Source organism: Schistocerca americana, chromosome 1, assembly GCF_021461395.2.
Source record: "Schistocerca americana isolate TAMUIC-IGC-003095 chromosome 1, iqSchAmer2.1, whole genome shotgun sequence".
Taxonomy (NCBI): Eukaryota; Metazoa; Arthropoda; class Insecta; order Orthoptera; family Acrididae; genus Schistocerca; species Schistocerca americana.
The window spans coordinates 773208677-773221824 of NC_060119.1; the positions used below are offsets into that span (position 1 = coordinate 773208677).

General features: G+C 44.2%; 1 protein-coding gene across 1 annotated transcript in view; it reads right to left on the reverse strand.

The window, feature by feature from the left end:
* Window positions 1–13148, reverse strand: part of LOC124551398 (chymotrypsin-1-like) — a 44179-nt gene that overhangs the window by 13117 nt on the left and 17914 nt on the right. Inside the window, exons 3-5 of the mRNA XM_047126438.1 lie at window positions 12423–12561; window positions 10598–10714; window positions 10264–10419 (exon numbers count right to left, since the gene is read on the reverse strand). Of these exons, the coding sequence (XP_046982394.1) occupies window positions 10264–10419; window positions 10598–10714; window positions 12423–12561 (412 nt within the window). The remainder of the gene's footprint in view (window positions 1–10263; window positions 10420–10597; window positions 10715–12422; window positions 12562–13148) is intronic.

Genomic DNA, 13148 nt, shown 5'->3' on the forward strand with positions numbered 1-13148 from the left:
TGGGACCAGACCGCAGCAACGCACGGATGCACGCCAAGACCGTAGGATCCTATGCAGTGCCGTAGGGGACCGCACCGCCACTTCCCAGCAAATTAGGGACACTGTTGCTCCTGGGGTATCGGCGAGGACCATTCGCAACCGTCTCCATGAAGCTGGGCTACGGTCCCGCACACCGTTAGGCCGTCTTCCGCTCACGCCCCAACATCGTGCAGCCTGCCTCCAGTGGTGTCGCGACAGGCGTGAATAGAGGGACGAATGGAGACGTGTCGTCTTCAGCGATGAGAGTCGCTTCTGCCTTGGTGCCAATGATGGTCGTATGCGTGTTTGGCGCCGTGCAGGTGAACGCCACAATCAGGACTGCATACGACCGAGGCACACAGGGCCAACACCCGGCATCATGGTGTGGGGAGCGATCTCCTACACTGGCCGTACACCACTGGTGATCGTCGAGGGGACACTGAATAGTGCACGGTACATCCAAACCGTCATCGAACCCATCGTTCTACCATTCCTAGACCGGCAAGGGAACTTGCTGTTCCAACAGGACAATGCACGTCCGCATGTATCCCGTGCCACCCAACGTGCTCTAGAAGGTGTAAGTCAACTACCCTGGCCAGCAAGATCTGCGGATCTGTCCCCCATTGAGCATGTTTGGGACTGGATGAAGCGTCGTCTCATGCGGTCTGCACGTCCAGCACGAACGCTGGTCCAACTGAGGCGCCAGGTGGAAATGGCATGGCAAGCCGTTCCACAGGACTACATCCAGCATCTCTACGATCGTCTCCATGGGAGAATAGCAGCCTGCATTGCTGCGAAAGGTGGATATACACTGTACTAGTGCCGACATTGTGCATGCTCTGTTGCCTGTGTCTATGTGCCTGTGGTTCTGTCAGTGTGATCATGTGATGTATCTGACCCCAGGAATGTGTCAATAAAGTTTCCCCTTCCTGGGACAATGAATTCACGGTGTTCTTATTTCAATTTCCAGGAGTGTATAAAGGGGCCCTAAAGGCTATCCCCCGAGGGGCCCGGAGGTAATACATTCCTTGCTGGTCAGAGGAGTGCGAGTCATTGTTAGAGCAGTATGAAAGGAGTGGGGAGGACGAGACTGCAGATCGACTGATGAACACTATGAACGAGGAACGTAGGAACAGGTGGAAGATGGCAATGGAGAATCTGGACTTTACCCATTCTAGCAGGAAGAGCTGGGGTCTACTACGGAAACTGGGTGGTGCCACAACACCACGAAGATTGGTCGCGGGTGTGGGCCCATCCGAAATAGCGACTGCCATGAAACAGACCTCCAAGATACGCCTGAAGACTGAGGAGAAGAAAAGGATCTCCAGGAACCTAACCAAGGAATTGGCCAATAATCCTACTAATCTAGATATTGTCAAAGCAGTAGGCGTCGAGGAGATTACATAGGCCCTAACACTAATGAAAACAGGGAAAGCAGCCGGACCCGACGAAATCCTCCCAGAATTTCTGAGGGAGCTGGGACCCATTGGGAGGAAATGGATGGCCAAGCTCTTCACGGAATGCATTAAATCAGGTGCACTCCCGAAGTTATGGAAAGAAGCTAAGGTAATAGCGGTACTGAAACCAGGGAAGGATGGAGATAATCCAAAGAACTATAGACCGATCTGACTGCTTTGTACCTCTTACAAACTATTTGAGAGAATATTACTGGCCAGACTAGCACCATACATTGAGGCGAACCTCCCGGACTATCAAGCAGGGTTCCGTGTGGGAAGGAACTGCTGTGAACAAGTTTTGTCCCTTACAACATATATAGAGAAAGGCTATCAGAACAACCTGAAAACGGGCCTGGTATTAATAGATCTTACATCAGCCTATGACACTGTCTGGACCGAAGGACTACTGCTCAAGCTTACTCGAATTATCAAATGCAATCAGACGTACACATTACTAAAAAACAGGCTTACAGGCAGGAAGATCAAGGTCTATCTCCATGGAAAGAGCAGCAAAAGCATGGTCATATACAATGGCCTGCCGCAGGGGTCAGCCCTGGCGCCGACCCTTTTTAATTTATACATATCTGATATGCCGAGCACCAGGTCGCGTAAATTTGCGTATGCGGATGATCTGGCCATCGCATAACAAAGCAAAAATTTCGAAGATCTTGAAAAAACATTGAATGCGGACCTTGAAGCGCTGAACACCTACTACCTTAAGTGGCATTTGCATCCCAACCCCAATAAAACGACCAGTACCATAATGCACCTTAATAACAGAGCTTCAAGCAGGATACTACAGTTTTCCCTGAATGACCGGCATATCAGACATGAAGATAAGCCCAAATATCTGGGAGTAAAATTAGACCGCACACTAACGTTTAGCTCCCATCTGGAAGACATCAAACAGAAATTAAAATCTCGAAATGCCATTATGTCTAAACTGGCCGGAACATCATGGGGGTGCAGAGCTAATACACTAAGGACGTCAGCATTAGCCCTCGTGTACATCGTGGCTGAATACTGTTCACCAGCCTGGGCGAAAAGTGCGCATGTAAATAAAGTAGACACCCAATTGAAAGAGATGATGAGAATTATCTCAGGCACACTTAGGGCTACCCCATGTGACTGGCTCCCAGTCCTTGCCAACATAGAACCCCCTGATATAAGGCGCTCCATGGCGACCTCAAGAATATATAGGAAGATCGTACACAGTCCAGAACTCCCTATACACCAAGACTTATCACCCATCAACAGGCTAAAATCTAGGTCCCCATTTTGGAAGATTGGTAGGGAATTACAGGACTTCGACCCAAAGCTAGCCTGGGGGAATCATGGCGCAAAGGGACACACAAGAACCAAAAGCTTATCGATGACCCCAGCAAGAAGATAAATGGTTTTGATCTCCCTCGGAAGCTCTGGGTTGCCTTAAATCGCCTTAGAACAAGCGTGGGAAGATGCAAACATCTAATGAATAAGTGGGGACTTGCGGAGAGTCCCGTGTGTGAATGTGGTGAAATCCAGACAATGGACCACCTACTGGTGTGTGAAGTGGTAGGATATAGGGGTGAACTGAAGGACATACATTACCTGCCTGACCTAGCCACAGATTGGCTCAAAACTATAAGTAGCATTGTGTAGTGTTGTAATTTCCTGGTGGATTGTAATGACACTGTAATATTTTCCTTGTATATGCCGAACGAATAAATAAAGCTACAGCTGGCTGAGCCTAGTAATCTCATCGCCTAGCGTGGTCCTGGAATCGAGGTGGTGCTGCAGGGCTCCAAATCAATCTACTTCAAAGTTCATAGACAATTATACTGCTCTGGGGCGTCTATGTTGGTTGTCCCATCACGTAGCTCATAAGATGGTTCCTGCCATGGTCTGAGACAACACTTGTTCGCTCCAGCCATTATTCCTTCACAATGCAGCTTTTTCAAAAGATATGGTTAGGCCTCTTCACAGTCTTTTTGCATACATGTTGCTATATCCTATTTGACGCAGCACATTGCTTACTGGTCACCGTTAGCTAACATCACACTTTAAAGTGACATTCTTACAAATTCCAACAAGTTTCCCTGAAACTAGGCAGTGACACTACAATGACTTCTCTCTCGAGACCTTGAGAGCACTGATCATGAAGAGCCTGGAAGAGAAGATACAGGCCCCCAAGTTATATTTTGATTCAATTTTTCTATAATGCATCTTATTCTTGGCGACAGTCATTTATACATAACTAGCTGGTATGTATTTACTCCAGTCCTATTAGTCTATCTCCTCTTCCCCCTATCTTGCCTGTCTCCTCTGTCCCCTCTCTGTTCATCTCCTTCTACCCCTTCTCTCTGTACACCTCCTTCTCCCTCAGTCTATGTCCTCCTCCCCTCTCTTTCTGTTCGTCTCCTCTTAATTTTCTCTGTCCATCCCTCCTGTCCCTCTCCCAATCCATTTCCTTCTCTAATCCCACTATCTCCTCTTCCATTTCTCTGTCCATTTTCCGTTCCACTCCCTCAGTCCATCTCTTTCTCACCCATATCTATCCTCTCTCTCTCCTTCTATTCATGTCTTCTACCCCCTATTCTCTCATCATCTTACCACCCCAACTCAGTAAGAGTTCTTATCCCCACAGTAAGTAATATGTATATCAGATTTTTTGAAATTGATCCAGGGGTGTATGAAAGATTTTTATATGTAGCTTGGTCTGCAGACGCACATGTCACTTATACTTAATGTATTTCACACATATTTGTCCCATATTTCACCTGCATCTCTGGTGAATTTCGCCCTCCAGTTTAATTTTCACGTTTATCAATGTTAATGTCATACCTTCTGAACGTACAGTTATATAACTTCGCAATTATATTCAGTGGCATATGTGGATATCCCCCCATGAACCATGGACCTTGCCGTTGGTGGGGAGGCTTGCGTGTCTCAACGATGCAGATAGCCGTACCGTAGGTGCAACCACAATGGAGGGGTATCTTTTGAGAGGCCAGACGAAAGTGTGGTTCCTGAAGAGGGGCAGCAGCCTTTTCAGTAGCTGCAGGGGCAACAGTCTGGATGATTGACTGATCTGGCCTTGTAACACTAACCAAAACGGCCTTGCTTTTGTGGTACCGCGAACGGCTGAAAGCAAGGGGAAACTACAGCTGTAATTTTTCCCGAGGGCATGGAGCTTTACTGTATGGTTAAATGATGATGGCGTCCTCTTGGGTAAAATATTCCGGAGGTAAAATAGTCACCCATTCGGATCTCCGAGCGGGGACTACTCAGGAGGACCTTGTTATCAGGAGAAAGAAAACTGGCATTCTCCGGATCGGAGGGTGGAATGTCAGATCCCTTAATCGGGCAGGTAGGTTAGAAAATTTAAAAAGGAAAATGGATAGGTTAAAGTTAGATATAGCGGGAAATAGTGAAGTTCGGTGGCAGGAGGAGCAGGACTTCTGTTCAGGTGAATACAGGGTTATAAATAAAAAATCAAATAGGAGTAATGCAGGAGTAGGGTTAATAATGAATAAACAAATAGGAGTGCGGGTAAGCTACTACAAACAGCATAGTGAACGTATTATAGTGGCCAAGATAGACACGTAGACCATGCCTACTACAGTAGTACAAGTTTATATGCCAACTAGCTCTGCAGATGACGAAGAAATTGAAGAAATTTATGATGAGATAAAAGAAATTATTCAGGTAGTGAAGGGAGACGAAAAATTAATAGTCATGGATGACTGGAATTCGAGAGTAGGAAAAGGGAGAGGAGGAAACATAGTAGGTGAATATGGATTGGGGCTAAGAAATGAAAGAGGAAGCCATCTGTTAGAATTTTGCACAGAGCATAACTTAATCATAGCTAACACTTGATTCAAGAATCATAAAAAAAGGTTGTATACATGGAAGAATCCTGGAGATACTAAAAGGTACCAGATAGATTATATAATGGTAAGACAGAGATTTAGGAACCAGGTTTTAAATTGTAGGATATTTCCAGGGGCAGTTGTGGACTCTGACCACAATCTATTGGTTATGAACTGTAGATTAAAACTGAAGAAATTGCAAAAAGGTGGGAATTTAAGGAGATGGGACCCGGATAAACTGACTAAACAAGAGGTTGTACAGTCTCAGGGAGAGCATAAGGGAACAATTGACAGGAATGGGGAAAGAAATACAGTAGAAGACGAATGGGTAGCTCTGAGGGATGAAGTAGTGAAGGCAGCAGAGGATCAAGTAGGTAAACAGACGTGGGCTAGTAGAAATCCTTGAGTAACAGAAGAAATATTGAATTTAATTGATGAAAGGAGAAAATATAAAAATGCAGTAAATGAAGCAGGCAAAAAGGAATACAAACGTCTCAAAAATGAGATCGAGAGTAAGTGCAAAATGGCTAAGCAGGGATGGCTAGAGGACATATGTAAGGATGTAGAGGCTTATCTCACTAGGGGTAAGATAGATACAGCCTACAGCAAAATTAAAGAGACCTTTGGAGAAAAGAGAGCCACTTGTATGAATATCAAGAGCTCAGATGGAAACCCAGTTCTAAGCAAAGAGGGGAAGGCAGAAAGGTGGAAGGAGTATATAGAGGGTCTATACAAGGGCGATGTACTTGAGGACAATATTATGGAAATGGAAGAGGATGTAGATGAAGAGAAATGGGAGATACGATACTGCCTGACGAGTTTGACAGAGCACTGAAAGACCTGAGTCGAAACAAGGCCCCGGGAGTAGACAACATTCCATTAGAACTACTGACGGCCTTGGGAGAGCCAGTCCTGACAAAACTCTACCATCTGGCGAGCAAGATGGACGAGACAGGCGAAATACCCTCAGACTTCAAGAAGAATATAATAATTCCAATCCCAAAGAAAGCGGGTGTTGACAGATGTGAAAATTACCGAAGTATCAGTTTAATAAGTCACAGATGCAAAATAGTAACGCGAATTATTTAGAGACGAATGGAAAAACTGGCAGAAGCCGACCTCGGGGAAGATCAGTTTGGATTCCGTAGAAATGTTGGAACATGTGAGGCAATACTGACCTTACGACTTATCTTAGAAGAAAGATTAAGGAAAGGCAAACCCACGTTTCTAGCATTTATAGACTTAGAGAAAGCCTTTGACAAAGTTGACTGGAATACTCTCTTTCAATTTCTAAAAGTGGCAGGGGTAAAATACAGGGAGCCAAAGGCTATTTACAATTTGTACGGAAACCAGATGCCAGTTATAAGAGTCGAGGGGCATGAAAGGGAAGCAGTGGTTGGGAAGGGAGTGAGACACGGTTGTAGCCTCTCCCCGATGTTTTTCAATCTGTATATTGAGCAAGCAGTAAAGGAAACAAAAGAAAAATTCGGAGTAGGAATTAAAATCCAGGGAGAAGAAATAAAAACTTTGAGGTTCGCCGATGACATCGTAATTCTGTTAGAGACAGCAAAGGACTTGGAAGAGCAGTTGAACGGAATGGACAGTGTCTTGAAAGGATGGTATAAGATGAACTTCAACAAAAGCAAAACGAGGATAACGGATTGTAGTCGAATTAAGTCGGGTGATGCTGAGGGAATTAGATTAGGAAAAAGAGACACTTAAAGTAGTAAATGAGGTTTGCTATTTGGGGAGCAAAATAACTGATGATGGTCGAAGTAGAGGATATAAAATTTAGACTGGCAATGGCAAGGAAAGCGTTTCTAAAGAAGACAAATTTGTTAACATCGAGTATAGATTTAAATGTCAGGAAGTCGTTCCTGAAAGTGTTTGTATGGAGTGTAGCCATGTATGGAAGTGAAACAAGGACAATAAATAGTTTGGACAAGAAGAGAATAGAAGCTTTCGAAATGTGGTGCTACAGAAGAATGTTGAAGATTAGGTGGGTAGATCACGTAACTAATGAGGAGCTATTTAATAGGATTGGCGAGAAGAGAAGTTTGTGGCACAACGTGACTAGAAGAAGGAATCGGTTGGTAGGACATGTCCTGAGGCATCAAGGGATCACAAATTTAGCATTGGAGGGCAGCGTGGAGGGTAAAAATCGTAGAGGGAGACCAAGAGATGAGTACACTAAGCAGATTCAGAAGGATGTAGGTTGCAGTAGGTACTGGGAGATGAAGGAGTTTGCACAGGATAGATTAGCATGGAGAGCTGCATCAAACCAGTCACAGGACTGAATACCACAACAACAACAAACAATGTGGATATGTTGACAATAATGCTAATAGAAATGAAGCAAAACGTTCACGCGTCATACCCGATGTGACAATTTTACTGCATGAACAGTGAAAAAGTAGTAAGCGATAAACTTTTTTCCTTTCATCATTTTGTGTGAGTTATCAGCGATAAAATGTTTCGAAACTACGTGTTCAGTTTGTCACAGGTCACTAAGTGCTCTCATTATCAAATACAGCTTGAATAAAATACGGATATTCGAGCGTCGTGGACTACACACTACCCGTTTGATAGGTAGGTGTTTCTTGTCCCTATAAAGATTCTCTTCACACTGTAACGGATATGTGTACTAAGCTCGGTTGAAATCGCTCCAGTGACTTAGGAGGAGGTGCGGAACATGCATATACACATACATACATCCCTTTATAACATTTTTGTAATACACATGGGTTAAATTATCTGTATAGGGACTTGATGCACGTTGGTTAAGTACACTTTGATCCACTGACGCTTGATCTATTAATGTAAAACAACTTTCGCAACTGAAGTGACGTAACATCTGATTTGGTTGCGATAGTATATTTCATTTCCTTGAGTTAACTACAAGAGAAAGAGGTTGGAAAATATATTATTGCTGTAACATTGCGGTTGTTTGTGTTTTCTCGTAGTGTCCAGACTATTAATGACTTTACGAGTCGTTACTAGGGTGGTTTGGTGGATCTGATACGGGACTCAAGGAGTCTAGGAAGGGAGAACACATCGTAGTTCGCGCTTCACTGACAGATGCAGAAGTACTCGTAATTACAGGAGTCCCCCCCAGGGAAGCGTGTTGGAATCTATGTCAGTGTTCACGTTTTATGTTAATGACATGGCACACTATATTAACAATAAAGTCATATATTTACGAATGGGCATTTATCTGTTGTTATGTACAATAAAAACACTACACCTTCAGTAAGATCAGTAAGATTTCAAAGAGGTGCAAAGATTGACAACTCACTTTAAATGTTCTGAAATACAATGGCAAAGCGTAGAAAAGCAGTATCATAAGACTAAAGCGTCAGTGAGAGATAATTTATGTGCAGTAATGGATGGCATGAATTACAATGTTCACATCGACTGACTCGCAGGAAAAGCTGTTTTAGTTTCCTTGGTAGGATACTGGGAAAATGCAGTTAGTCTACAAAGGAAGCTGCTTAGACAACACTCTTCTGTCCTATCCCAGGAATCTGCTCTGGTTTGTGAAATCCACATCAAATACGTTTAACAGGAGGTCATGAACGTATACAGTTTTGTTTGACCCATGGGAGTCGTTACGAGAATGGTTCAAAGCAGTAAAACTGGCAGATTCTCGAAGAGAGGCGTCAACATTCCCGCGTCAACCCACTTACACCATCTTGAGGAATAAATGCATATACTATAGCACCTTATGCATCGCTCCCGTAGGGATGCGAAGACAAAAGACTACATAAAACGCACACAGTGACCAGCATTTCTCTTGCCTTCCATTCGCTAACGGAAAAGGTTGCTTCCCAGAGTTTGGATGTAAATGCAGCTGTGGAATAAGACTTAGTAATGCAAACGACGAACATCCAGAGTAGGTTGTGTAGCAAACAAGTAAGGTTACAGCCATTCATGATGCGGAAATGATAGGTTGAAATCTTAAAGCTGACTGAAATTCAAGGCACTGAGAGGCATTAATTTTTTTACGTCGCACAAAATGTGGCGGATTGTTGAGACTAGAAGGAAGGCGAGATTAACGTCATTAGATAAATTAGCAATTGGTCGGCATGTGGGTATATTAGGAACACATCCCAGCGAAATTTCCTGGCAGATTAAAACTGTGTGCCGGACGGATACTCGAACTCGGGACCTTTGCCTTTCGCAGCAAGTGCTCTACCAACTGAGCTACCCAAGCACGAATCACGCCCCGTCCTCACAGCTTTACTTCTGCCAGTACCTCCGCTGCAGAGTGAAAACCTCGCTCTGGAAACATCCCCCAGGCTGTGGCTAAGCCATGTCTCCGCAATATCCTTTCTTTCAGGAGTGCTAGTTCTGCAAGGTTCGCAGGAGAGTTTTTTTAAAGTTTAGTAGGTAGGAGACGAGGTACCGGCAGAAGTGAAGCTGTGACGACGGGGCGTGATTCGTGCTTCGGTAGTTCAGCTGGTAGAGCACTTTCCCGCGAAAGGCAAAGGTCCCGAGTTCGAGTTTCGGTCCGGCACATAGTTTTAATCTGCCAGGAAGTTTCACATCAGCGCACACTCCGCTGCAGAGTGAAAATCTCATTCTGGAACCACATCGCAGTGTTTGCTGCATGTAACAGTCAAAACATTAGTTTCAAAAACAAATGGACATTGAAGTAAATGTTCTGATCGTCGAAGCATACGGTACCTTTGGTAGAAAGGAGGTTAAAAGAACACAGAGATTGAAAATGACAAAGGACGAGGTATCATCTAGTCATTATGACACATGCAAGATATTATTCGTTTCCACTACGTCAGGGCGTTTGAAATTTCTGTTAAGCGAAGTTTCGTACAAACAGCACCATTCATACCGAAAAATTAATAAGTTATATACACTGTAGATGTTAACGTGTCTTTATTGTAACAGTGACGCGAGGTGGAAGCGTTCCAGATACTTACCCCGCACACTCCATGCCGAGGCTGCGGATTTCCTGCACAAATGTGTTCTGGCAAGATAATGTTGAATCTGTAGTCCTTCTGACAGTCTTCGTTGTTGATAACTATAACGTCGAGTTTCTGCAGCCATGGAGCCAGCGTTTCGTTCCCGTAGTCACTCTGAAATGAATTCCATCGACGTATTGTACACGGAAGATTGATACTGAAGTAGATTTCGTTGCTTCATCCACTTAGTCATACACCATTTTGAGCCGACTCACAAGCGCACTTTTATTTGCTAAGCGTATTGCGATTGGAGTATGGGAAGAAGCAGGCAGCCCGTCTGACCTGTGCTTACCGAGAGGTACCCCCAGCCAGCGGCGACACCGGCAGCTCTGTCCTCTGTCTCCTGGCCCTGCGTGGGCAGCCGCACTGTGGAGACGGTCACACCGTCCAGGGGCAGCGGCGGCGACACCTGCACGACGGAAATAGTCACAAGCGCACCTGACACTAACTTTTGGACAACTTTTGTCCCCTATACCTTCACTTGCTATTAGTACATTAAATTTCTATATATCGTTCCAGCTTCCACTGCTATTTGGCTCAACATTACTAACTTTTTTTGCGCTGAAATCATTGGAGCTTTTTTATCTATTTGTTTTATTATTGCGATTTCGGCTTTAGAACCATTTTCAAGTGCAATGGCGAAAAAATCAGTACACAGCAAACATGTATGATTTTCACCGCTGTACTCGAAAAGTCTCTACGGCCAAAATCACAATAGTGAAATCAATAAAAAATAATAAAATCACACTGCCAAATGGTGGCAATGATTTCATTCAAAATAAATATTATGACTGGTCTCCAACAATGGAAAAATCGTCAACTCTTAACTAAGGGCCGTTCTGGGTACGACACTAACAACGGTATAAAGGCGACGACGACCATTTTTTAAAAATATTTTCGTTTTCCACCCCAAGGAGTGTAGCGGGCTGTTCGAGATCCAGCCTACCGTGAACCGCGGAGCTATTTAGTCAAGTTTCAGATAAGCTGATGTTGGGACAAATGGGGAATACTAGTTGGGAATAAACGAGACGGTTGTACCAGTTCTGGCATTCGCGTTACAAACAAGCCGAACCTACCGAAAGCCATGCTGGAGACGTGAGAAAACTCATTAAATAATTTGTGGTACATTGTATTTCGTTGAGAATGTTGTCCCAGCCAAAAAACAAGAAAGACGTTATGTGTAAGGTGTGTATTTGTGCGTGTTTGAGTGAGTGCAAGCGCAAGAAAGACGTTATGTGTAAGGTGTGTATTAGTGCGTGTTTGAGTGAGTGCAAGCGAGCGCGCATACGTAACAGAACGAAGCGAGGTACTGCGTGACGACCATTGATACCGTACGGAAAACATATCACTATGACCCGAAGAACAACTGCGAGAAAAAACAGAAACGCTAGCAACATGACAGCAAGCCTCAGAAGCATACCACACGTCCACTCGCTTAAAATATGGATTATACAATGTGCACCTCTAGAAAAGGACAACTCAGTAATTACTGATTTCCACTTCGGGTAACTGAAGCTCCGTACTCCTATACCTTCTGTGTCTCTTATAACAGTTTTCGTCCATTCTTTTCCCCTTCAGTGACAATGTAGCCGGACCTGAGAACTTTTGCGTTACCCACAGATTGTAATCTACTCTAATGTCTCTCCACCAATATATGAGCGTTGTGTACACTACTCTAAAAATTCATAAATAGCAGCGTGTGTTTTTTTCTGTTTTCTTAACGTTTACGATCATGAAGTTCCCTACCAAAGGCCTACATCGTGATTTTACATTCATACAAGTGAAGTAGAAGCGGGTAAAATGATGCTTGTCATTTTATCGAGGACTTGCATGGAGAACATGGTTCACTTATAGCTACAAAACTACAGTGCACTCTGTCCGACATCAGTCAGAGTGAAGATCACATCCAAAAATGCTTCAACAGAATTGATAAAAGTAACCTAAAAAGTAGTGCGCACTATGATTGATAAAAACTTCGGCCCTTCCAATTAGAAAATGAATCATAAAAACAGATATTAACAACGTATTCTGTAATCTATTATAACAGTGTTTTGCTTGCGAATTTACGAGATGCGTAGGCATTCCGAATACATCGATATCATCTGCATGAAACTCACCCTGATCAGTGCTATATCTGCAAAAAAGACCGGCATGCCAGTGTAGTTCTCGTGTATGATGACCTGTTCCACCTGGTGGACGGAGCCTCCACTGGTCTGGGAGTTGGTGCCGGCCAGTATGGTCTGCTGAGACCACCCGCTGTAAAGACAAGTACGTGACTTGAAGGTTTTGTTCAGTTACCGGAAAAAGCAACCTTCTCACCATACATGAGACCCTGTAATATTTTCCCGCTTACCTATTTAAAATGAAATGTGTCTGAGCTACGTCACTAGCCCACGGAAAGTGTTCTGAAGTTTTAATTGGACATGACCCAGGCTTGCTGAATGTCACTTGAGAGATTTCAGCTACTCCATGGACAAAGGACCCTATAAGAGCGTGCCATGTGCGGAAGCATCCCAAAAGTCATTTTGTATTTTCCTGACTTTGTGACCGTCTGGTGGTGTCGGTGGTGGTATAGGTTGCCTTTGCCAGAGAGTAACTTGTCGTGTGACGTGGTCCACTAGGCGGCGTGTGCCGGTTAGCGAAGATGTTTTGCGTCGGCAGCGGCACAAGGAAGGTGGTGACCCAGGCAGGTGCTTGGAGAAAAGCCCTGTTTATGTCTGAAAACGTCTTGTCTGGATCTCGTCGAGGTTGAGGACCGTTTCTTTGAAAAGAACCACAGCTTCTAGCTTCAGTTGTTCGGTGGTCGCACCGTACTGGTGTTTGTAGATGTGTTGACAGTGAAC